The sequence below is a fragment of the Cyanistes caeruleus genome, chromosome 22 (assembly GCF_971803275.1).
Source record: "Cyanistes caeruleus chromosome 22, bCyaCae1.hap1.1, whole genome shotgun sequence".
NCBI lineage: Eukaryota > Metazoa > Chordata > Aves > Passeriformes > Paridae > Cyanistes > Cyanistes caeruleus.
In genome coordinates, this window is record NC_141722.1 from 4,040,176 (window position 1) to 4,065,207 (window position 25,032).

The 25,032-nt window shown below is 47.8% G+C and overlaps 3 protein-coding genes across 9 annotated transcripts; 2 read left to right on the plus strand and 1 right to left on the minus strand.

The window, feature by feature from the left end:
- Positions 1–309: 309 nt before the first annotated feature.
- DFFB (DNA fragmentation factor subunit beta) lies at positions 310–4,404 on the minus strand. Its single transcript, XM_086860703.1, has 7 exons — positions 4,174–4,404; positions 3,763–3,889; positions 3,495–3,683; positions 2,726–2,805; positions 2,395–2,568; positions 1,885–1,985; positions 310–1,420 (listed from the first exon to the last, which is right to left on the minus strand). The coding sequence occupies exons 1-7, from the start codon at positions 4,285–4,287 to the stop codon at positions 1,204–1,206; spliced, it is 1,002 nt and encodes a 333-aa protein (XP_086716829.1). The 5' UTR covers positions 4,288–4,404; the 3' UTR covers positions 310–1,203.
- Positions 3,769–18,812, plus strand: CEP104 (centrosomal protein 104). 7 transcript variants are annotated; one of them, XM_086860700.1, is made up of 22 exons: positions 3,769–4,068; positions 5,235–5,398; positions 5,920–6,093; positions 6,376–6,514; positions 7,099–7,164; positions 7,537–7,613; positions 7,755–7,923; positions 8,195–8,353; positions 9,047–9,277; positions 9,488–9,691; positions 10,186–10,353; positions 10,891–11,064; positions 11,405–11,581; positions 12,016–12,222; positions 12,692–12,808; positions 13,208–13,244; positions 13,323–13,404; positions 14,017–14,125; positions 14,395–14,533; positions 15,206–15,273; positions 15,509–15,599; positions 16,750–18,812. In XM_086860700.1, exons 2-22 carry the CDS (start codon positions 5,286–5,288, stop codon positions 16,881–16,883), a joined length of 2,835 nt encoding a protein of 944 aa, XP_086716826.1. In that variant the 5' UTR covers positions 3,769–4,068; positions 5,235–5,285; the 3' UTR covers positions 16,884–18,812. The 7 variants fall into 7 exon arrangements, with proteins under 7 accessions (XP_086716826.1, XP_086716827.1, XP_086716824.1 ...); XM_086860701.1 differs by lacking the exon at positions 3,769–4,068 and adding an exon at positions 4,112–4,309; XM_086860698.1 differs by lacking the exon at positions 3,769–4,068 and adding an exon at positions 4,501–4,595.
- A 1,255-nt stretch (positions 18,813–20,067) lies between these two features.
- On the plus strand, positions 20,068–24,883 carry LRRC47 (leucine rich repeat containing 47). The gene is made up of 7 exons (XM_023940205.2): positions 20,068–20,709; positions 20,784–21,227; positions 21,970–22,086; positions 22,392–22,507; positions 22,816–22,918; positions 23,307–23,396; positions 23,562–24,883. The coding sequence occupies exons 1-7, from the start codon at positions 20,071–20,073 to the stop codon at positions 23,772–23,774; spliced, it is 1,722 nt and encodes a 573-aa protein (XP_023795973.2). The 5' UTR covers positions 20,068–20,070; the 3' UTR covers positions 23,775–24,883.
- The last annotated feature ends 149 nt before the right edge of the window (positions 24,884–25,032 follow it).

Sequence of the window (25,032 nt, forward strand, 5' to 3'; positions counted from 1 at the left end):
GCACCTCTGCTTTTCAGCTTGCAGTGTTTGGGAGGGGACTGAGTCTGTTGTTTAAAGTAAATCAATACTCGCTGTAGCAAAGCTTCCAAGACCCAGTAATTTGGGGCTCAGACAGAAATACCATATCCACACAATTCCATGTGGAGTAACTGATCCAGAACCAACAATATGAGGGAAAATAGAGTATTCCCTAGTTATTTACAGAGCAATAAAATAGCTGGTGCTCAATTCATATACACATTTCCCTTCATGCTCTATCACACCTGATTAATCTCTTAGTACTCCTACATGTACTCACACACACGCAGATGTGGGGGCACTTTTTTATTTAAAAAGTTCACACCATTTACATTAACAATCCCAAAAGTTCAGTTGCTATCAGCTGGCATAAAAAAAAAAAAAAAATCAAGTAAAAAATTGAACTATTCCTGATTTGTTGCTGCCTGAGGTAGGAAATGTTTTACCAAAGCAATATTCTCCAAGGCAGTGGGTAAACATTACTGTAAACATGATCATTATAGCTGTCCTCGCTGGTGGTGCATCAAGCAAACTCAAGCTGAAAAGGCAGAAAGGGCAATCAGGGAAATCAGCAGGGAAGATGGCAAACAAAGGTTGGAAAAGCTGAAATGTGAGGAAATGCCATGGCCTTGCTCTTCTGTCTGGGAGATGCACATCTGAAGCAATGGCAAAGGGGCAGGTGGGCATGAGGGCGGGAGTTTGGCACAGGTGAGGTGGCAGCTCTGCTGCTGAATCACCTCTGGCACTCCTGAAATACAGTGGTTGCTACCTGTGAAAGACAGAGGAAAATATGATCCTAAATCCTTCTTTGTTTGGCTTAATCTCCAGAGGAATAGGTATCTGTGAGCCCATACAGGTTAGTCTGTAAGAAATGTTTTGTCCAAATTTCATTTCCATGTACTATGAGGTTTGGGCCAATGCTGGCCAGAGATGACATGGTAGAATCAGTATCAGCCTTTGGCTCATTTTGTACCTTTATCACACTTGATTTGAGCTGAGGGAAGCTTGTAAGGAGTGGGAAGGCAGGAGAGGAGAATTAAATGGGATATTGGAGTGTGCTTTGTGAGGCTCTGGCTGGATTACCCAGCCAGTCTTGTGCCAGGGACTCTCAAATAGTTCTTATTTAAGAAATTGGAGCTATTTAAAAACAACAGACTGACATGATTGAAAAAAGCAGAGACAGCACTAGGAAATCTCATGGGTTTGCTTCCTCTTTCTGTAAATTCTGGTTTTGTCACAGCTGAGGTTATGATTGGTTTTCTTATGGCAAGCAATATGTACGAGTTTTAAATTATCCAGGGTAAACAGCAGCTGATAGAAGTATTCCCAGTTCACTTCTCTCCCGTCTCGTGTTTTGACAGCTTCTGCCAGTTCTGGGACAACAGCACGTTTCTTCTCAATTCTTGGGGACACAAAAGAGAAGACAATATTGCTATCAGGAGTTTTTTCAGAATAATCAAGCCTCCATCTTTCTTTCAGAGCCAGGCAGAACTGGAATTCTTTCTCCATAACTAGGCATATGACTTTTTCTCCCCCAAGGAAATTAGTTTAGCAAATCTTGTTTGCTTCACACCAACATTTGAAATGGGTCAGAGGGGGCTTTGCCAGAGAGGAGAATTCACACAGATAGTGCAGTTTGCTTCTATAAAAAAACCTGCACAGAAGCAAAGCAGCTAATGAGAGGCAGCATTTCATCTGTCTTCAGGGTTTTGTTCTCAGAACAGCTGCAGCATCCCAGCACTTTTTCTCACAACATATTCACAGCAGAGCTGACTGCACAGCGGGGTGAAAGGACTAAGGCTAAACCTTTCTGATGAAGCTGAAGGCCACAAAGCAAGTAGGTCTGGATTAACACTTGGTACATACATGTGGTCGAGATTCCAGGTGCTGAAGAGGATCCTGCTTTCCCTGTTGCTGTAGGGGTTGATGGAATGCTTACACGAGCAATCATCTCTGTCAAAAGGTCCCTGTGAAAGGTGTCACGCTTGTCACCCAGCATGGTGCTGCCATATGCTAGTGAACCAGAGAGATCCTGCACCCCACATCCTCCCCAGCCTGACACTGCACCCAGAAAGCTGTTTCCTTCCTCTGATGTTGAGGGGGGAATGGGATCAAACTTAAACAAGGGGAAGTTTAAGTCAGGTATATAGAAGAAATTCTTCCTTGTGAGGCTGGTGAGGCCCTGGCACAGATTCCCCAGAGAAGCTGTGGCTGCCCCTGGATCCCTGGAAGTGTCCAAGGCCAGGTTGGATGGGGCTGTGAGCAAACTGGGATAGTGAAAGGTGTCCCTGCTCATGGCAGGGGTGGAATGGGATGATCTTTAAGGTCCCTTCCAACCCAAATGATTCCATGATTCATCAGGAAGGCTGCAGGTACCTGACAGGAGAACCACCCCTCTGCAGTGCACAGGCGAGCTGCCTCTTCCTTCTCCCTTCTGTCAAAGTAGCACCCATTGTATTTCACAGATTTCAGTTTATCTGCCATCAGGTCGATTATCCCTCTGTAGGCATCTTGCGCTGTAGGATGAACGTTTGAAATAAAACCAGTAACCTAGAGGGGGGAAACAGAACCATCATTCCTTGGTTCCTGAGGCAGCCTGAAGCTCTTTTCTACAATCACAATATTACACTGGAGATTTACTTTATATTCCTGCAGCCACAGAATTACTGCAGCACTTGACATAAGTTACTTCAACAGAAACTTTTACCTCTCTCAAGTAACCCCGCATTCTGCTCTCACAGCTGTGCCGCAGGTAGCTGGATTTGTTCTTGAACCGAGACTCCAGCCCTGGAGGAAATGAGATTATTTTGTACCTTAGCACAGCTCCTGCCCAACTGGGAGTTCATCCTAGCTTTCCACTAACTCAGGTTGCAAAGGTTTTTTAGTTTCCTATTTTTATTTTACTGTTTCAGGACTACCCTGCTCTTAAGCACTTAAAAGGATGCTGTAGAGGATCTGCTCAGAGAGCACTAGCGGTATTGTTATACATTTCTTGTTACTGTGTATATGTGGAACACCAAGAAATTGTGAAAGGAAAACAGAATTGTTGGGGAAGAACTGCAGCTAATGGCTTGGGAATAGGAAAACAGACTTACAGAGTGTAAAGAGAACATAACACTCAGTGGGCAGAGACGTCCAAGTTATCCATATACTATCAGCAAATCATTAAAACATCATAAATGCAAATTATATTAATGGAGGGAAATATATTGCAGAGCTATCTTTATTAAAGCAATAGGGAATACCATTTTTAAAAAAAACCATCATCTGATAGTAAATGTGCATATACTTTAAAGAAACCTAAACACACATGCTAAATGGAAGGGATAACTAAACCCCTGACCAGGTACCCAATCCCACCAGCCAGAAGAGCTCCCATACTTTGCTTTAAAAGCAACAAAACTGACAGAAGTGACTTTTCAAAGCAGAGATGACCTGGGAGTCCTGTAGCAGCTTCCTACGGCAACAAAACATACCTTCAAACCATTTCTTGTCGTCTTCCTTGTCCTCGGCCAGGATGTTTTCGCTCAGGTTGTGGATGAGATCCGCCAGCAGCTTCTGCCTGTGGGGAGCCCGCTCGTCCGTCAGCAGCCTCCGCGCAGCCTCCACCACAGCGCCCTGCTGGCTGCAGAACGCGGCCAGGAGCCGCTCGATGTCGCTGGCACCTGGGGCAGGTGAGGGGGCACCGGCTGAGCCCCCGGGGCCGGCGCTGCCCCCGCGCCCCCCGCCCGGCCCCGCACTCACAGCCCCGCCAGCTCTCCCCGGGGCCCAGCAGCACCAGCTCCGTCTGCGGCGGCAGCGCTCGGAAGTAGCTCTCGGTCAGCTCCGTGCCGTCCTCGTAGAGGCAGAGGCGACTGCCTGCCAAGGGAAGCTGCCCCACGGGCGGGTGAGATGCGGGCGGGACCCCGGCTCCGGGCAATCCCGGCCGCAGCGGCTGCAGCTCCGCACGGGTCAGCTCCAGCCCCGGCCCGGAGCTGCGGCACCCGGCAGTCCCGCTCCCGGCCAGCATCGGCAGATCCGCCCCGCATCCGTGAGCAGCATCCCAGCCTGGTATGGTACCGTCCCTTCCCGTCCCGTCCCTCTAGCACCCGGCAGCCCCCCGCCCGTCCCGCACCATCCGCAGCCCGGCAGTGCTCGGTCCGGTCCGGTCCGCACCTGCAGCAGCCGGCAGCCCTTCCTCAGCAACCCGCGCAGGCTCCCGGCCGCCACCCCGAACTTCTGCGGGCCGCCGCACCCGCGCAGGCGGAAGGGCCGCAGCGGCTCCGCCATGGCCGGGCCGGGGCCGGTGTCGGTATTGGAGCCGGAGCCGGGGCCGGGGCCGGTGTCCGTACCGGAGCCAGGGCCGGGGCCGGGGCCGGGGCCGGGGCCGGTGTCGGTACCGGAGCCAGAGCCGGGGCCGGGGCCGGGGCCGGTGTCGGTATTGGAGCCGGAGCCGGGGCCGGGGCCGGTGTCCGTACCGGAGCCGGGGCCGGGGCCGGGGCCGCCCCGCGCAGGCGCTGTGGGGCCGGCGGGGCGGTCGCGCCTGCGCGGCGGGGCCGCGTTGCCATGAGAGCGGCGATGGGGCCGCGCTGAGGCAGGTGGGGCCCGGCCCGGCCCGGCCCGGCGCGGCGCTTCCCCCCGCCCTCCGCTCTCCCTCCGGCCCGGGGATCCCTCGAGGTCCCGCCAGGTCCTCGCGTGCTTTGTCCGCCGCCCGTCCTCGCTGTTCCCCCGGAACCGTGCGGCCGTGACCCTTCCGGGCCTGCGCCTCCTGCGGGGTTGGGACCGGCACGGGGAGGGAGGGACGGGGCCGGTGTTGGTGCCATAACACCGGCACGGCCCGGGGTGGGAAGCGGTGTTCCCAGCAGTAGCCGCAGTGGGTGCGTGGCTTTCCCAAAGAGACTTAATCTGAAAAAGAGACTAATTGTGCTTTTCTTTTTGTTCCTCTGACGCCAACACATAGCATGGTGCAGTTACAGGTTGCTTCTGTATGCATTTGGAACTTACAGTTTCAAGGTCCATCTTGGATTTGCAGTTTTACTTTATTGGCAGACTGCTCTGCAAGTGATCTAAATCCTCGTTTTGCTCAGCACTAATCAAAGCTGCACCAAAAGAACATTCATGATGCCAATGTTAATTAAAGGGAATATATATTTGCTCTCATAATTTACTGACTTGACAGACCACAGAATGCAATTCTTTAACAGTAGTGCCTTAGTGGATTTTTGTTATCCTTCCAGGCATGAGTTTAAGCTTGAAGGCTGTGGCTGTGACCAGCTCAGCTCCCCAGGATGCCACACAAGATCGGTTTCACTGTGGTCAGTTCGTCGGGACACGAGGATGGGTTCAGTGCTCGGGAGCTGATGGTTCACGCACCGACGGTGAATGGGTGGCGATCGCCCAGGTACTGTGAGGGGATGGTCTTGGAGCACTGAATTTCTGAAGCACCAAGTTTAAAACGAGTGGCAGATGTACCGTGCATGGTCAGAGCAGTTTGCAGTATCCTAAACCAAAAAACCAAACTGATAAAATAAAGTTACTTTAATCCCATGAAACCCTCATCCGGGGGAAAAAACCACCTTGGTTAATGCACTGCGTTGTATTTGAATAAAGTCCTGGAAAATGAAGATGAAAACTGGTTTTGTTCTTGGCAGTTTTGGAGTTTGCAATTGCTCTGGCTTAGTATGAAAAATCCATTTGACTCAGTACATCTTCTAAATGTGTGCAGGACACACCTGAACACGTGCACACAGTAAAGGGAAGGGAAAGGAAAAGTGTTTCCACTCTACTCCTGGGATTCTTACAATATTTGTAATGTTTGCTTACAATTAATAACTTGAAAATTCCATAATTAAATGTTGCTCAATTTGGAAGTGAAGTTTGCATTAAAAAGATGATTGAATTCAGAAACTGTGTCTCTTTCAGGCTCTGTCAGTATCCCCAGGAAATCATCCTGCAGTTGGTGGAGAGGTGTCGGATCCGGAAGCTGCAGCTGCTTGCTCACCAGTACATGATTGCAAGCAAAATTGAATTCTACATCAGTGAAAGTCTGCCTGAATACTTTGCTCCATATCAGTCAGAGAGGTTTCAGAGACTTGGGTGAGACAGAAAATTCTGGATCAGTTTGTTGTCTTAACCAGAAAAGCTTCAGGGGAAAATAGTACTCACTATGGGTTGTGTGTGATGAGGACATGCTGTGTGAGCAGCTGAGAGATCCTGATTTGTGTAGATCTGTGACAAAACTGGAGATGCAGGTGAATTGCCTTGCCAGCTGACAGCACATTTTGTTTCAGTTATGAGGAAGTTTGGAACCTGAGGGTCAGAAATCCACCTGTGTGTTTGGATGTATCATCTGCTCGTGTGTTATGTTTTCCTTCCCAGTTATGTCCCGCTCTCAGACAATGAGAAGACTGATTTCAGAGCTCGAGAGTTGAAATCTGTGTACATGGATGCAGTTGGCCAGTACCTCAAGCTGATTTTCCATAAAAATTATGTCAATAAATACAACTTGTATGGGCAGGTGAGTTTGAAGTCCTTACCTGGTAACCTAGGTGACACTTCTGTAGTGAAGAGCAGGCACAGAAATCTGCTCCCTTGATTTGTAGAAGCAAAAAATGTTGCTGAAAGCCCCTGTGGTTATTTTAGTTTATTTTAAAGCACAAAAACATGAATAACAGACTAGAAGTGAGTTTGGATCAGGTGGGTGCTCCTCATCCAGAGCAGAGTCGAGGGCACATTCTGTCACTCTTGCTGTGGTTTAGCCCACACAGCAGGGTCTGTGTTGAGGACAAAGAACTCCCTCTGAGAGCAGCTTTGGGGTCCCAAGGCACTCTGAGTGTTTTGGACCTGTTGTGGCATTAAGTGAAGATGTTGCACAGCCACCATGGTACAGACACACAAACACCTGCCTCAGTTCTGCTGGCACTCATTTCAGCACAATGGGGTTGTAGGTTTGGTGATACATTTTCAATGGAGCAGGGAAGCACATTTAGCACTCTGCTTCTCTCTGCTTCCATATCGCACTCCTGACCGCAGGCCCTGTCGTTTTAGTTCCAAGGAAAGAGGAATGAGCTTACACATTTAATTTTCTGTGAATTTCTGCAGGTTGCCCTGGTAGCTGTCAACATCATCGGGGATCCAGAAGACTATGGCAATGACAGCATGAGCAGTGTAAGTCCAAAGCATCCCTGTCCTTTTACTGATGCTCCATTTCTTAAAGTACAGAAAAAGTACAAGTTACTTCCTGGAGTAATGGGATGAACTTTTTTTGTGCCAGTTCTGTGCTTTAGCAGACCTGTGTAGCACTTATTTATTTTCAATGTTTCCTTGAAGCAAGAAAGTCGAGCCTAATATGGGAATAGAAAAATTAAAATAAAATTAGTTGGGATGTTTTCATTTTCAGCATCTCCAGGTTCTCTTGCTTCAATGTGCCCCAAAACACAAGTGCTCTGTGTTGCAGAGCTGATGTCAGAATTCTGTCTTGAACACACACCTGCTGTTGTGGCATGTGGATTAAGATGTTTTTCCCCCACCTTTCCAAAGCCTTCCAGAGAGAAGCTGATAGATCACTACTTGGGAATTAAATTGGATGATCCTGCCTTAGATGGAACTTACCTTGGGTAAGGATGTTCTTTGCATACACCCTGGCAAAACCTCTGCTTGGTGTAAAGTAGTTGTTGATCTGTGTTTTGTTGATTCCCTCCTAATGAAAAGAGAAGCCTGCCTTATTGTGGTTTGCTTTATTCATTTTATGCCTTCAGGAAACGTGACTCCATTTCACCTCTGGATGATCTGGCCTTTGACATGTACCAGGACCCAGAAGTGGCTCAGATAATCCGGAGGCTGGATGAGAAGAAGCGGGAAGCTGTGTGTCTCGAGTACTACGACCATGCCAAGAAGCTCAAACAGGCCATTGCAGACTTGCAGAAGGTGTTGTTGGAATATCTTTGATACCTAAATGGAGCAGAGCTCCAGTGGCCCATCAGGGCCTTGGTGTTTGCGTGGAATTGTAATGATTTTCCATATATTTCCCAAAAGAATAATTTTAAAATCATAGCTTGATTAGTAAGATAGCTTGATTGAGTAATTTGGCTAGAAGCAATGAAACAAGTAGAGTAAGATGATTCCAAGAAATGCTCAGTAAAGTGATTCCAAGAAGTGTTCAGTAAGATGATTTCATGGTGATTTGTACCAATCCTAGGTGGGGGAGAGACTTGGCCGCTACGAGGTGGAGAAGCGTTACGCTGTAGAAAAGGAGGATTATGACCTTGCCAAGAAAAAGAAGGAGCAGATGGATGAGTACAGGCTAAAGGTGTACCAGCAGCTGGACCTGCATGACCTCCTGGATACAAAGCTGCTGGTGGGTGCTGTTAGTCCAGCAGGGTGTTCTAAATAGAAATGGCAGAGCAACCAAACTTCATTCACAGGTTAATGGAAATTTCGAGATTTACTGAAGATTTCAGTTTTCTGTTTGGATTGTGGATTTCTCCAACCTAAGACAGAAATGGCAGAGCAACCAAACTTCATTCACAGGTTAATGGAAATTTCGAGATTTACTGAAGATTTCAGTTTTCTGTTTGGATTGTGGATTTCTCCAACCTAAGACTCTCAATGTGTTGTTTTATGAACGTGTTTAGTTCTCCATAAATCCTGTTACACTGTTGAGGTCTCAAGAAAATGGCATTAGAATTCTGAATGTTTTGCATAATTTCAAGACTACCTGATGCAGATGAATAAGGTACTTTCTCGTATTTTGGAGGGTTAGAGGAGGCTTAGGCTGGTATCAAGGCTAATAATACAGAATCCATGTGATTTTTTATATACATAGTCATGTAATGTTCTCAGAACACGAGGTTTTATAGTCTCTCCCCACACAGAATTATTTTCTGACTGTTTCATAAAGCTGCATCCAGTGGGAATGATGACACACCTGTGAGCCAGGTTCAATGTTTACTTGAAATCCCCAGAAGCCCATTGACAGGGCTGTAGATATACTGACTGATTTTAGCATACATTTTTAGCCTTGCTGTAAAAATCTTTTTCCCTTTCTCAGATCCAAAAGCCACCTGAGTTGCCTTTGGGATCTGTGAGTAGCACTGAGAGCCCCCAGAGCTCCCCTCCTGGGCCCGCAGACCCACCCCAAGGAGAGCCCCGGAGGGCAGAGCCTGTGCTGGAAGAGCAGTTGGTGGATCCCACTTCTTCTGAGCTTCTTGTTCTCTCCCAGTCCCCTCTTTCTCCTCGGACTCAGCCCACAACCTCCAAGGAAGCGTTTTCCAAGAAAAATGTGAGTAGTGTTCCCTCTGTTACTACAGAAACCTGTCAAAGCAAACAATCTGATGTCCAGCCTTCCAAATAATGTGGTTATTCTCATGGTTAACTGGGGAATGATGCTGCTTTGATGGGAGAAAATTGCACTGAGGTGAATCCAATTAGTGATAAAACCACTTTACATCTAAGTCATTTCCAGAACAACAAATTTTATCTTTTCTGCTAGGCTGAATTTTTACCTTACGATGAGAGACCTCTCCCAACCATCTGCAAGCAGGTGGATGAAGCTGTTGCCTGCCTTGAGCCAGAGGTGACTGAAGAGGGCATGGGTGATACTCCAAGGACTGGGAATACTGAGGAGCCTGAACTGCTCACAAAAAAGGCACTGAGGGAAGCCAGCCCTGTTGTGGAAGTTTTTGGAGAGACTTTGGTAAGAGCCCAAAACCCAGTAAAACAAACCTATGGGTTACTGTTCTCTGTGTTGAGAGGATTTTTATGTGCTCAGAGCTGCTGTCTTAAAACCTGAGCTTAAAATTTGACCTTGGCTCTATGGATGCCTGTTTACAGCATTTCAGCAAATCTGTAGCTTTGATGATCGATTACGTGATGTGCTGATAAACAGACAGGATCCAGCAGACTGCTTTAGGGTGTGAACCTAGAATACCCATAACTTGCCACTTTCTTTTGCAGGGAGAGGAATCCTCACTGTGCCTGGAAGGGCTCCATGAGCCTGACCTGTTAATCCCATTTCACTCATCACACTTCAAAATGCGTGCTTTTAATAAAGCCAGATTCCTGTGGGGAACACCTGGGGATTTCATGCTTCAGTTCATGTTCTTTGAGGCTGGTTCTCTATATAACTGTTAAATATGTATTGAAACACTTGTAGGGATCTTTTAAGAGATAGACTTGTTCTGTGCTCAGGTTTCAGGAGCGTATTCCAGAACTTGGTCATGTCGAGAAGATGCTTTACTGACTGTGTACGAGAAGCTGATGGAAGTGTCAGTGGACACTCCAAAGGAGGATTTAAGGAACATGCTGAGGGCTGCTGTTTTCCTTGTGAGGAGGGCCATCAAAGACACTGTGTCTTCAGTAAGTTGGGATAGGTTTGATGCTCCAGTGGACTGGCAGCCGAAATTGCAGAACCGAGAGTTGGAACAAATAGTTTATAAATCCAAAATCAAAACAAATCCCCTCATAACTCCCAAAACAACTGGGCAATGTCTGGCATTGAACAGATGGAAAAATGCTGCCCTGGGCTGAGCCATGAGCTGATGCAGTAAATGTGCAGTGAGGTTGATTCTTTTTCTTTGTTGAAGCTGAAATACAGCAATGAATTAACTTCTAGTTTCCAGCTCAAGGGACTACACTTAGCTGAAGGATGCTTGGGCATCAAATAAACCTTATATTAGAAGAAGAAAACTGAGCTGGTACTCTTTATGAAACAGTTTCTGAAGCTTTTTACTGAAGTCCTAGCAACAGGTTTTCTGGAACACAGTTGTCTGAAGAAGCTTCCATTACAGGGTGTTACTGTTATTCCTGACTAAGAATAGATTTTACTCTATTGTCTGAAAACAGGGGTCTTTGTGTTACTTTTTTCTCAGTGCTTCCTTTTTCTTTTTAACTTAGGTTTTTCAGGCTTCCCTGAAACTTCTAAAAATGATCATTACCCAATATGTACCAAAACACAAACTAGGAAAGCTAGAAACTTCTCATTGTGTGGAAAAAACCCTGCCACATTTGCTCTCTAGAACAGGAGACTCTTCATCCCGTCTTCGTCTTCTGGCTTCAACCTTCATCCAGGTGGGTGTTTCCCTTCAAATTAGGGAGCTCATAGGTGAGAAACACCTGATCAGAGTGGACTGTGAGACCAGGCTTGGCTGCTGTGCTGTGACAGCTTATCACAGAATCTTATCACAACTTATCACAGAATAGGTGGGGTTGGAAGAGCCCTCATCCAGTCCAACCCCCTGCCAAATCAGGGTCACCTGGAGCAGTCTGGGGGTACCTGCTGCTGCTGCAGGTGTGACTCTTGTGTTCTCTGCTTTAAGTGACCTACAGAGATGAGAAAATTCTGCTTTGCAGAGACAGGTCATTATCCTCATTCAGCATCTGTGTACTCACTGAATCTGTGTGTTTCTAGGAAATGGCACTGTGCCCTGAAGTAAAACCTCTCCAGATTATTCCAGTCCACCTGGTTAAAACATTAAAACCAAACTCCCCAACACACCTGGCAATGAGTCATGTGGAATTGGTGGAATCTCTCTTGCGAGCCATGGGGACTGAAAACTCTGGGTTTACCATCAACAACGTCATGAAGGTAAGAGGTCGAGGTTACAGCACATACAGGATTTTCTGATGGTTTTCTGGGGGCTTGCCTGGCTTTTTTGGTGTGCTTGAGAATTCCTGAAAAGGTGTATTCCCCTAATCAACAGTGCTGGTAATTTTAGACCAGGTTGGACAGGTCTTGGAGCAAGTAGGAAGGTCTAGTAGGAAATGTCCCTGCCCATGGTATGGGGTGGAATGAAATGGACTTCAAGATCCCTTTCAACCCAAGCCATTCTGGGATTCTATGAAGCGAGATGTTAATATCTAGAAAAAAGAGCCAATGGGTTAATAAGTTTGCAAAAACTTGTCTTGTAGGAAGATTTCTTTTGCTGCAGGAGAGTCTTGGACTAATAATATCTAATAAAACTAATAAATCCTTAAAAATGCAAGAAAATAGAGACATAATTTTTTTATAATTATTTCCAGTTTGCCACGGGAGCTCTGGAGCACAGGGCTCATGAGGTGCGTGAGGTGGTACTGCGGATCATCTTTGCCATGTACAGGGAGCACAGGGCAGCTGTGCTGGAGTATCTCCCACCGGACGATGCCAACGCCCGCAAGACCATGCGCTACAAAACTCTCTTTGAGGGGTTTGCCAAAATCGATGGGAAATCTTCTGAAACTGAACTGAGGGTAGGTAATGAGAGGCAGAACATACAGGACCACTTCAGACATGGCATTTGGCTGAGTGGTATCCTGATTTCATGGCTGGATTGGACACTGCACAGGTAGCAGAGTATCTTCAGGTGTGTGGTTAGTGTTCCTTAGCGTGGGGTGCTGAGTGTGTTCCTTATACTCACTCTTGGGAATAAAGCCAACAAGGAATACTGAGATGGACAAGCAGTTTGGAAAACACAAATGCTATTTTCTGCTGTCAGTCCTTAGGAACAATAAGCCAAATGGCTTTGCTGTGTGTTCCTTTCAGGTAGTGCAGAGGAATTTAGGAAGAGGGAGGTGTTGCTGTATCACACCCATCACTTAACCAAGCAGAACATTTCCTGTCCTGTATGAACCATGAGTTCTGTGCTGATGTGTTTTGCCATCTCTTGTGTATGAGGGATGGTTCCAAAGCTTTTGGAACTGACAGAGTATTTCCTGCCAGGCACAGAGAAAAGCAGCAACAGAAGCAGAGAAACAGAAAAATGAAGAAATGAAAGTTCTAAAAGGCTACCCAGCAGCTTTAAAGTTAGAGTTACAAGCAGAGGTTGAAGCTGAAGAGGTGAGCATATTTCAGTTTAAGGTCGTTTTAATCCTTTGCTTCTTGGATATCATGGACTTAGATAATGAACGTTGGTGTTGTCTCATTAAAAAGAGTGAGAAACTCCAGACATACACTGGGTGACTTTTCTCCTCAGCAGTCCAGCTTAAAATCTGGGTGTTGTTTTTCCTAACATAATGTAAAATTTGGATTCTTTATTATAATATAACAATATAATAATACTTTTATAATATAAAATAATACCTTAATACAAGAGATTTGCCTTAGAACAAGAAGCACAAATGTTGTAGTGTGTTGGCTCTCCTTCTAAATTTTAAATTCCACACAGAAGTCAGAATGTAGTGTGTTCCCTTTCTCTCTGGAAGGCAAATTTCTGAGTTAAATTTCTTTGTTCAATAGGAGAAAGAATCTGATTTTCAGAAGATAGAGGGTCAAGGTAGGTAGTGTCAAATAAGAGTTAAGAAATGTAGGTGAGTTAAAATGTGATCTTGGTTTAATAGTTCTCTTCTTACAGATTACCAGGAATACGAAGGCCCCCGGGTTACAGCAGCAAAGATTCAGGAGGAACTTTCCTCTGTTGCAAATTACCTGGATAAGTAAGTGAGATGAGCCTCTAATCACCTTAAGCCCTTGGTGTCACCTGTGAGCTCCTAACAGTAAAAACGTTTTTCCAGTAAATCAAAGCTAATACCCTCAGCAGTGAAACAATAAAGACTAAAATCTCTTCTAACAGATTTGGAATTATCACCAGACAATCCTAGGTGCTTTTTTTTTTAAGTTCTTGGATGGTGTGACTTTGTACTTTTTTTTCTGAGTATTTGCTTGTGGGATAAGAAATAGCCACAGTTTAATGTTCAGCTGCTAGTGTGAAATAAGGGAAAAATGTGGTGTGGCTTTGCTGGGTGTCAGAGAAGGAGGGCATAGAAGAAGCCCTTGGAAATTCTGGAGCCAGGTAAGTCAGTTTTGGTGGGCTGCTCTCAGAGCTTCTGTGGAATTAATCATTCTATAAGAAGAAATGTTCTATAATTGTATTTACCCTGCAGTTAATACCCTACAATCCAGTACCTGCCTTATCCTAAACTCAGCTCTACACAGGGAAAAGAAACTTTTCAAGATACTGGCTGTTCTTGAGAACAGCTTGGAACAGAAGGAACAGGGCTCATCCATTTCTCTCTGATGTCACTGATATTTGCTTTTTTTTTTCCCAGCTTGTGTATTTTTTGTGGTGAAAGGAATGAATCCTTCACAGAGGAAGGGTTGGATCTGCATTACTGGAAGTATTGCCCTATGTTAACCCGATGTGAGCACTGCAAACAGGTCAGCCTGAACTTCCCAGAGCTACTAAGTCATGGACTGTTGTTATTCTGGTTTAGAGGTGTTGCAAGATATTTAACACTTGTGCAGGTGAATTCTGAATGCACCTGTGTGATTTGGGTGGTGCTTGGAAAAGAGCGGGATTAGAAAATGAGTTAATAAGTGGACTGAAATTGAATTTTCCCTTTGTCATTTTGGAAGGTGAGGCTAAACTAATGGTTTTTAATCCCATCCCTGTTTGCTCAGCACAAACCTTGCTGGCTGTGTTGCAGATGCTGGAGATCTCCAGCCTGACGGAGCACCTGCTGATCGACTGTGACCAAAGGGACAGCTTTGGGAGGTGCCCACGCTGCAGAGAGGCCGTGCCCAGGGACATGCTGCCCAGACACATGAAGAGCAGGGTTTGCAATCGTGAGTAGCTCCAAACAGGAAGGTGGAATATCAGAGGTTCAGACTTTTAAACACCAGGGATCTTTGCCAATTCAGGCAGCTTGTGCTTTGGACTTAGGGATCTAAGTAAATTCTCAGAAGGGAATAAATTTGGGATGAATACCTGAGTTTTCCAGTGCTTGGCCTCTGTGAATGTGTGTGGGGAGGGTGAGTGGAAAGACTGGAAAATCTCTTCCATATCCCTGTAGATTAAGCAGTATCCCAGCACAGAAAGGACATGGACCTGTTGGAATAGGTTCAGAGGAGGCACCAAGTTGATCAGAGGGATGGGTCACCTCTGCTATGGGGAAAGGCTGAGAGAACTGGGATTGCCTGGAGAAGAAAAGGCTTTGGGGTGACCTAATTGTGGCCTTCCATTAGGGTCTGAAGGGACTACAAGTGGAGAGAGGCCATGTGCAAGAGTCTGGAATGACGGGATAAGGGGGAACTGGATGATCTTTAAGGTTCCTTCCAATCCATGCGATTCTGGATTCTGAGACTCCTTTTGATCTTGTTTTGATGAAGATGATTAAACACAGGACTTCTCTGGGAGCAATTAATGATAACAATTAATGATAATTTATGCACTTGCTATGCAAATTCTCTTCTTGTGTCTGAAATTAGTCTCTCTTTGCAATTCTTATATTATTTCAGCTTCCAGACCAGAAAATACAGCAAACCACTGCCCTTTGTGCCATGACAACTTCCCCCCTGGAGAGGAGGTGAGGCCACCCTTCACATTGGGCAGATGTTGTTACAGGTTGTTTTAATGTGATAGACCTTTCAAGGTATATTAAAATAATGGAGATATTAATTTCCATTTCATAGCAATCTGCTTTTAAAAAAGCAGATGAAAGTGCTGTTGATATAAAGTCTGTACACAATTATCATTTTGCCCATGTGATATTGACAAAATTTGCTGGAGTTGTATTATCACTTCTTTGTAATTCACTTCAGGCCTGGAGATCTCACCTGATGGGCAGAGATGGCTGTAAAATGAACCAGCGGAGGACATCCCCCATGAACAAAACCATTGTGGTGCAGCCTGGTAAGACATTAATTAATGATAATAACATTTATGCTTTTTACCGTGTTGCCTTCGCTTAAGGAGAGTGTTTCATCTCCCAAGATCTGGGTCTGTGCAACTGGTGGTTTGCATTGGGGTGATGTAAGTGACAGTTCTTGTGCTGGAGCAGTTTACTTGGGGAGCAAATTCCCAAAGTCATGCAATAACGATCATGTTAAAAGGAGGACACAAGCTCAGCTGGTGGGGAAAACCGGCAGATTTGATAAGTTGATCAGTTCAAGGTTTTTTTTAGCAGAACAAGGTGACCATGGATAGAACAATCAGCTGAACAGTGTTCTGGAAAGCTCCTGAACGCTGACACAGGGAACCAGAGCCTGATTGAGCTTTTAGCATCCAATCAAAGGTTGCTAATCTGATCCTAATTACAGGGTAAACTGAACAGTGAGTGCTGTGCACTGCTTTTCCGTTCCAGTCCAGACTCAGGAACCTGACAGATTTATCATTGTGCAGCTTTTTCACCATCAGAGAGACACTGATGATGTCAGGTGATGGTTTTTTATGAAGAACATGGAAAATCCTTTTATTTCCAGAGCACAGAAGTTAAGCAAACTGCCTACAGCACCGGAACTTTTGGTCTGTAACACCCAAACTTTTCCTCCTTCTGACTCTTTGGAGTTTTTTAGTCATCTGTGTATTCAGAGTTCACCTGCTCTTTGCTGTTCTCTGCTCATATCTGCATGTCACTATTCCAGGAACCTGGAATGAGCTGTGGAATTTGCCATTCCAGCTGACCTAAGTGAATCATAGGGTTAAACTCAGCATTATTTGTGTTAAACTGGATCCACAGTCCCGTCTGTCCTCAGCTTTGCTGTTTGTACTGGCTAACGAGATACCAGTCAGTTGTTAATTTATTGCCCCTTAGGATTGAAACCAAAAGCAAATCCTGCCTGGATAAGCTCTGATTTGAGAGCTATTTCCTAGAAATAGGAAAGAGGCCCTGACCATTCAGTCTGAGCACTGCTGATGTGGAACATGATGAGGCTCAATGCCTGCCAGCTTCTGGTTGATTCAGTCATTCTGATTTAACAGGTCTTGGGAATCAAAATGGTGGATTAAATTTATTCCTGGGACTAGATGTGCTTGCAATAATGATCTGTTTTTGTCTTTTCAGCCAAAGTGGGTGGCCACTATTTAAGGAAACCGGGTCCTTCGGGAGCAAAAATTCAACCTCCTTCAATAGGAAGCAAGATCAGAACCCGAGAGGGCCCAAATAAAAGCAGTGGCAAAACATACTCAAAGCGATGACAGGACAAGTATTTCTTCCTTTGTCTGAATAACTGGGCACATGGCTGTTCAGAGCTATTTAAAAATTGTGGGCTACTTGTATCATCTTTTGTGTGGACTGTTTTTAGCCTTGAGCAGTGCCTGGTGTGATCCCCACGGCTGTCACTGCAGCACTGCGCTTGGCTCCTAGGAATGCTCATGTTGGAAATACAAAATGTTTTAAGACAAAACCATTATTTTTACAGATAACTGTGCTCTCTTTTCCAATCCCATGTCTGTAATTTAATGGGTTCAAGCACATTAATTATGTCAGGGGAGAGAAGTCTCTTCCCTGGGTCCTGTGAGGTGCTTGAGGAACAGGAGCCATGCCTGGGGGAAGCCTGGCCTCATGTGTATGTCAGATTTAGGGTTCTAAAGGCAGCAGAGCTATACCCAAAGCACTGCTCAATCCCAGGAATTAGCACCAAATGGAAAAGCCAGAGGGCTGGTTGGATGTTTTCCTATGCTGTGCCACTCTGCAGGAGGTAACAGTTCATTGCTGCCTCTCTCACTGTGCACCAAGTGCCTTATGAGCCCACTTGGCAGGAGGGTTAAACCAAACCCTCCAAGTCTGTATCCCCAACAAATGGCCCCTTACAGAAATGAAAAAAATAATCTTGGTTGGGCCTTGAAGAGCTTGAATTAGTAAATTTAGACCTTTTTGCCTGCTTTAGTGCACTTTCAGCTCAAATACTGAGCTTCTCTATTTAGATATTGATTAAAATAACCGTCTATAGACTGGAGTACATCTTTAACAACTTCAGAGAGACAAAGTCTATTAAGACCCAAGGCATGAAGCTTTGTACCAAAGCAGCAATTCTCACATCTCTACCTGTAATGTTCCAGCTGTTGCTTTCCAGTGTGGAATTGGTACCATGGGCACGAGAATGAGTGATCATGATAATATGAGGGGAAATTTGGGGGGTTTTTTGCTCCCATGGAGTGACTTTGCGGTGTTTTGTATATACAGAGCTGATTTTGTAATACAGTTTTTCTAGTTTGCCTGCAGTCTGCCTACCAGCTTATGGGTTTTCCAGGTACATCAGTGTGCTTGGATTTCAAAAATATTTGTGTAAATTGTTTCTCTAACTCTTTCAAATACATATCTCAACAATTACACACACATTAGGAGCATATATATAGGTATTTTTATTTTCCCTTCAGTGACATGGGTTCCTATTTGAGAACCTGATTCTGTATGCTGAATAAATAATAAATAAATATTATTAAAAAATAACCATTAATCTTGCTCAGAGGTGTAAGGATGAAAACTGCTCTCTGGTACAATAAGGAAATAACCTAGCAATAATAAAATTTTTTAGAATGTGAAAGGACCCTTTTGGAGTACAGCAGTACCCACCTGTGTCACGTTTAAAGGTGGATTTACTGAGGTTGCTCCTTAATTAACAACCTGGGTTTGCTGCAAGGGCAAAATAAACACTCGAGTGAAGAACACCATGAGGTTTGGTGCTGTGCCACCAAGTCTTGAGCAAAATATTCCAGAGAAAATCCATTGCAGAGGTGTGGACCTGGGCAATGAAAGAAGGTCTGCAAAGTGTTGGACTGGAACCTGGATTTGGCAATAATGTGGCCTCAGTGGGAAAGCAAGGAAAGAGTGTGATCCCTGTCTATCTGAACTGTGCCTGAGTGTCAGCTGAGGCGTTTTCATGTGTCACTGCAGAGATGATTCCAGAGCAGCCCCTGTCCGTGCATGCGGGAGTTGATCTCATCCCAAAAGACCTCTTGGTGTTCCACTACCCCAAGAGAGCAATTTATAGTGATTGGATGTTCCTAAGTGCTAGATGAACAAATCAGATATTGAAATCTGGGAAATTTTATCAAGAAAAGGAGTCACTTGTGTTAATATAAGTTATTTTTATTGCACATATTTAATAAATTACTTTAGCCAGTCTGGAGAGTACATCTGCATTTTCCATCTGCTACACTGGAAATCGGTACTGGTGGGGTGAGGCTTTGGCTCCTGCAACACCTGTGGGTACCTGCGAGTACTGTACCTGTGTGAGCCCTGCCTGGGGAACCTGTACAGTGTGTGCTGTATGTGTGTGAGCTGTGCCTGGACCTGTGTGTGCTGGACCTGGACCTGGACCTGGCCCTGTGTGTGCTGGACCTGGCCCTGTGTGTGCTGGACCTGGACCTGGACCTGGACCTGTGTGTGCTGGACCTGGCCCTGTGTGTGCTGGACCTGGCCCTGTGTGTGCTGGACCTGGACCTGGACCTGGACCTGTGTGTGCTGGACCTGGACCTGGACCTGGACCGGTGTGTGCTGGACCTGGCCCTGTGTGTGCTGTGCCTGGACCTGTGTGTGCTGTGCATGGACCTGTGTGTGCTGTGCATGGACCTGTGTGTGCTGGACCTGGACCTGTGTGTGCCGGACCTGGCCCTGTGTGTGCTGGACCTGGCCCTGTGTGTGCTGTGCCTGGACCTGTGTGTGCTGTGCCTGGACCTGTGTGTGCTGTGCCGGTGTGAGATGCACCTGGACCTGTGTGTGCTGGACCTGTGTGTGCTGGACCTGCACCTGTGTGTGCTGGACCTGGACCTGTGCGGCACGGCTGGGGCAGACCCGCGGCTCAGCAGCGATGCGGTCCCGCGGTTTGCCCTTGTTTAAGGCATCACTGCATCCAGGAGCAGCGCTCAGCCCCGTCCCGGCGGGACCGTCTCACCGCGCTCCCGCTGCTGAGCTCCCGCTGCTGAGCTCCCGCTGCTGAGCTCCCGCTGCTGAGCTCCCGCTGCTGAGCTCCCGCTGCTGAGCTCCCGCTGCTGAGCTCCCGCTGCTGAGCTCCCGCTGCTGAGCTCCCGCTGCTGAGCTCCCGCTGCTGAGCTCCCGCTGCTGAGCTCCCGCTGCTGAGCTCCCGCGGCGGGCTCAGGTCAGGCCGGACCCTGCCCGGGGGCGGGTCCCTGCCCGGGGGCGGGTCCCTGCCCGGGGGCGGGTCCCTGCGGGGGCGGGTCTCTCCGGGGGCGGGTCCCTGCGGGGGCGGGTCCCTCCGGGGGCGGGTCCCTCCGGGGGCGGGTCCCTGCGGGGGCGGGTCTCTCTGGGGGCGGGTCCCTGCGGGGGCGGGTCCCTTCGGGGGCGGGTCCCTCCGGGGGCGGGTCCCTGCCCGGGGGCGGCCCTTGGGCGGTGGCGGCGGCTGCGGGCGGGGCTCTGGGCGCGATGGCGGCGGCGGCGGAGCCGTGGCCGGAGCTGGAGGCGGCGGCCCGGGAGCGGCGGCGGGAGCTGTCGCTGGCGGGCGCGGCGGTGGCCGAGCGGGTGGCTGCGGGCGGCGGGCGGCTGCCGGAGGCGCTGCTGGCGCTGCCGCTGCTGCAGTCGCTGGAGCTGAGCGGCTGCGCGGCGCTGCGGGAGCTCGGCCCGGGCGTGGCGGCCGCGCTGCCCGCGCTCCACACGCTGGTGCTGAGCCGCAACGCGCTGGGCCCGGCCGGGCTGGGCGCGGGGCTGGGCGGGCCCCTGCCCGCGCTCCGCCTGCTCGACCTGTCCGGGAACGGGCTGGAGGCGCTGCCCGCCGCGCTCGGCGGGACGGGGGACGGCGCAGGGGACGCGGCCCCGGCCTTCCCGCAGCTGCGCAGCCTCAACCTGAGCGCGAACCGGCTGCGGGAGCTGGGCCCGGGGCTCGCCCGCGCCGCGCCGCAGCTGCAGGAGCTGCTGCTGGCCGGGAACCGGCTGCGGGCGCTGCCCGGCGGGCTCCTGCCCCCCGCGGGACCCCCCGCGCCCTTCCCGCTGCTCAGCCGCCTGGACGCGGCCGACAACGAGGTGGCCGAGCTGGGCGCGGACATCACGGCGCTGCCGGCGCTCAAGGTGGGAGCCGACCCCGCCGCCCTGCCCGGGTCCCCATCCCGCACCCCTGACCCAACCATCTCTGTCTCCTCCAGAGCCTGGACGTGGCCAACAACCAGCTGCGGGAGCTGCCCGCCGCTCTGGCCGACTGCCCCCGGCTGAAGGAGGCCAACTTCAGGGGCAACCAGCTGAGGGACAAGCGGCTGGAGAAGATGGTCAATGGGTGCCAGACGAAGGCCATTCTGGAGTACCTACGGGCTGGGGGCCGTGGGAAGGGGAAGGCCGAGGGTGCCAGAGAGGACGTCAGGAAGAAGAAGAGGGAGAAGCAGAAGAAGGACAGTGGGGATGGGGAGCAGGATGAGGTGGAAGAGGCGAGCAAGCTGCTGGTGAAGGTTCTGCACGTCTCTGAGAACCCAGCGCCTTTGGTGGTCAAAGTGAGCCCAGGTGTCAAAGATGTTCGAGCCTTCATCGTGTGCTGTGTGCTGAAAGGAGTGAACTTAAAGCCGGGAAATGCTCTCAAGAGGTTCCTGACCATGCAGGTAACAGCTGCAGCCTCGTGATACTCGTTTGGAACAGGAATATTGCTGGCAGAGTTGGAAATAAACTGTTCTAGGCCCCTTCCAGCAGATGTGTTTGTGAAACTTAAGGTGAGCTCCTCACCCAGCAGGTATGAGGGTACAGGGTGAGTGGTCCCTGCCAGCAGCACATGCCCAGTCAGTCTGAAATCAGCAGAACTGGTTTTTGGGAAAGACCCATCAGAGCTCAGGTATTGCCATGAGGGCAGTGGACGCACTCACATTTGTGTTGGGACTGTAACAGCAGCTTGTTAATGCTGTGGAACCTGTTAAAAGCTAAAAATAACCCCGTGTCCATGTGTAGAGATCCCCTGGATTGGCTCCAGCTTCCCTGATCTATGTTAAAACCATGTTACACACCCAGCTTTGTGACTGAGGTATCCTGCCCACAGACCTATCCCTGGGCCTGCTGTTCACCTGTCCCTTAGGTGGCAGATAGGACCTGCTTTCAGTTTACCAGATTTGAGTATTTGGGATTGCTTTCTGATATGAAACTTGGTTTTCCTGTGGAGAAATGTGTCACATGTTGTTAGGCTTAGCTGCCTTTGCATTTGGGCTGTAATGGAGATACAGGTGATAGGAAGGGCTGTGTTTCAGCCACCTGGCTGGTAGTGCTGCCAACATCAACTATAGAAGAATCTGCACATAGGAGGGATAAATCACATTGACTTTTTGATCTATTTCAATGGCATCCTGTATGTTTCAGACTAAGCTGCATGAGGACATCTGTGAGAAGCGCACAGTGGCCACCATTGCCACCCACGACTTGCAGCTGGTCAAAGCTCCTCTGACATATGATGTTCAGCCTCCTGATGAGCTCAAGGTAGGGCTTAAGGGTACTTTTTTACTCCATAGAGCCTAGAAAACAAACTCCAGGAACTTTAGCAGTTGCACTGATTTCCTTGATGTCCTGCTGTACCTGGTGCCTGGTTTAGTACTAGCGACTGAGCCTGTTTTTCAAGTGTGTGTTACAGCAGTCCGTGTGAAATGGAAAGTATTTCCATGCTGAAAAGGGCATGACAACATGCAGGAATATTGTTTAATTATTGAGTTGCTTACAGGGAGTGTTGTAACCCTGGTGTTTGAGAGAAATTGAATTAAAATGTTTTATTTTCCTGTGTGGTGCAGATCATGCCCCTGGGTCGCAAGGAGATCAAGGCAAAGGACCTTCTCCGCCAGCTGCAGCTGGAGGCTGAGGAGCAGCGGAAGCAGAAGAAGCGTCAGAACGTCTCTGGGCTGCACAAGTCAGTACCTTGTGGTTTTCTCACATACATTTAAGTGACTGCACTGGGGATGTGGCAGATTTAGAACAGAGGATAGAAGAGAGGATTGAAAGGTGTGTGGTGCACATGCTGTGAGCTAAGGGAATCAGACGTGAGGTAAACTTGACCATAGTAGCAAATAGGCTGTAAAGCAGCATGTGGCCCTGCCCTGTGCTGTTCACTGCTACTGTAGGAATCACACACTTATTCCTTTTTGTCACTATTTCTTGTCATTGTGTCCAGCAGCTTTCTCAGTTGCTCACTTCTTACTGCTTTGTTTCTCATGGCAGGTACCTGCAGCTGCTGGATGGTAAAGACAACTACCCGTGCCTGCTGGATGCTGAAGGTGCTGTGATTTCCTTCCCACCAATAACCAATAGTGAGAAAACAAAGGTACTTCCCATTCATGGAAATACATTAATAACTAAGCAGTGTTTCTTTCTATTGAGAGACATTTAACTCAAAGACATACACAGTTCTGTGGAACTTGTGCTTGTAGTCCAAGTATAAACCCTTAAAGCCTGCATCATATGGGCTCTACTCCCAGATTGAGAGGGATCTGGGAGATACAGTTTTACTTCTGGAAATCTGTTCCAAAGCACCAGCCTGCCTGTGCAAAGGCTTTGTCGAAGGACAAGAATATTGTTTTTGACTTGTAAAGAACAGCAGAGCTTTGCCTCTGAATTAAACTGAGTGAAGGCCTTCAGTTCTCTGTACTGGGAGGTGTCCAGGGGGCTGTGGGGCTCTGCTCTGACTTGCTTCATCTCTGAAACTCTTGCAGATTAGAAAAGAGACACAGGACCTGTTTCTGGAAGTGACAAGTGATACCAGTTTACAGATCTGCAAAGATGTGATGGACACCCTTATCCTGGTAGGGAGTTCAGGAAAATATCCTTCTGTTCTTGGGGGGGCTCCTACCAAACATGTCATTGCTCACGTGCATTGAGAAGCTGATTCGTATTTTAGTAGTATTGTTACTCCCTCTCATTCGTTCTGTGCCACAGAATTGATGTTCTCTGTATTTTGCTTCTAACAGAAAATTGCAGAGCTGAACAGATCCACCTTGCAGAACAAGGAAGGCTCTGGTTCAGATATGGAGTTGGACGCTCTCTGTGGACCAGGGAATTTGAACCTGCCCTTGGTAGTGGAGCAGGTGCGAGTGGTGGATACGGATGGGAACTTGAAAGTACTTTATCCTTCAAAAACTGACCTGGCCACAGTTTCCTCTCTGCTGACTGTGATCCGTTAGCAGCTGCCTGAGCTGAAAGAGGATTCCATTTCCTTTTTTTTTTTTGTTTTTTTTCCACATATTCAACAATGCAACTGGTGCACAGTGAGATGGTTTGGGTTTTTAAAGAAAAGATGTGGAACATCTTTTGCTGGGAAGGCAATGGCTTCAGAGTTTGATGAGCTACAGCAAGGAGAATTGGGATCTTTCATGCTGAAAAGAGATCATCCATGTTAGGCCTGAGCAGAAAGAGCAGCATCTTCAAACATGGACTGAAGGCAGAGAAGGTGTAGGATGTCAGAACGCAGTAGAGAAAATCACTACGATGTTTAAAACAAGCACAGTCACATATTTCTGCAAGATCACTTTTCCCTCCTGGTGTTTCATCTGGATCATTATTTTGGCAGCAAAGAAATGCAGTAATTGACAGTGTGGAACTGAGGTCCTCTGCTGGGTACAACCTGGAGTCAGAATGCCAAAGCACTTCGCTGACGTTTCGTTCTGCAGAATTTTATTTTTATCTGGAGTAACTGTGAACATTTAGTTGCTGTCAGAAGCATTTAATTGTGTCAGAACTTGAGGGATGCGTTTTAAAGTGACGGTTTCTGTGTTTAGGCATGAGTACAGCTTCCATTTTTAAGGGATTTGTTGAGTCAACTGCAGGGTTTGTGTGTCCCAGTGCATTTCAGGGCCATCCTCCATCCCTGTGGGAATTGTAGTGACCTTGTGTGTGCTCAGAGAGTTACTGTGGTTGAGCACTGGCTTTGTTCTTGCTGAGGAGGTTCAGATCTATTTGGAGCTGCCTCCAGCTGACACTGCTGACTTCCTTGTCCCCTCAGGCACTGATGCCCAGAGTGACCCTCCTGGAACTTTTTGCCCCACCCACATATTTTTACCTTCCAAAATACAGACAGTTGGCGCAGTTCTCATTGAGCAGTCTGTGGGTGACCTATATATGTGGGTGAGCACACATGTGGACTCACTCCTTTCCCTAAGGTGACCCCCAGATTGATTCTCTTCTGGTAAAAAATGATATCTCAGAGCTCTAACTGAATGCTGCTGTGTCAAATACATGCCCATGTTGGCACTTGCACATGGAATGGAAAAATAAAACGGCTTTTGCAGTCCTGGCACTGTCCCTTGTTTTGGCATTGGTGGATGTTGAGTTGTGTCACTTAAAAAAACTTCCCAAAGCAAAAATGGGAATTTATACACTTGTAGGCAAGCCATCCTTGTGTTTCAGGCTTCTCTGGGAAGTCAAGAGTTACTACAGACCAAG

Bases quoted from the DNA above. Each gene is read 5' to 3' on its own strand.
- DFFB (XM_086860703.1), bottom strand. From the start codon at position 4,287: ATGGCGGAGCCGCTGCGGCCCTTCCGCCTGCGCGGGTGCGGCGGCCCG. The intron at 3,684-3,762 runs GTGAGTGCGGGG...CACCTGCCCCAG, and splicing joins CGGGGAGAGCTGGCGGGGCT to GTGCCAGCGACATCGAGCGG. The intron at 1,986-2,394 runs GTACCTGCAGCC...CACCTTTCACAG, and splicing joins AGGGGTGGTTCTCCTGTCAG to GGACCTTTTGACAGAGATGA.
- CEP104 (XM_086860700.1), top strand. From the start codon at position 5,286: ATGCCACACAAGATCGGTTTCACTGTGGTCAGTTCGTCGGGACACGAG. The intron at 8,354-9,046 runs GTGGGTGCTGTT...TCCCTTTCTCAG, and splicing joins TCCTGGATACAAAGCTGCTG to ATCCAAAAGCCACCTGAGTT. The intron at 14,126-14,394 runs GTCAGCCTGAAC...GCTGTGTTGCAG, and splicing joins GATGTGAGCACTGCAAACAG to ATGCTGGAGATCTCCAGCCT.
- LRRC47 (XM_023940205.2), top strand. From the start codon at position 20,071: ATGGCGGCGGCGGCGGAGCCGTGGCCGGAGCTGGAGGCGGCGGCCCGG. The intron at 20,710-20,783 runs GTGGGAGCCGAC...TGTCTCCTCCAG, and splicing joins CGGCGCTGCCGGCGCTCAAG to AGCCTGGACGTGGCCAACAA. The intron at 23,397-23,561 runs GTAGGGAGTTCA...TGCTTCTAACAG, and splicing joins TGATGGACACCCTTATCCTG to AAAATTGCAGAGCTGAACAG.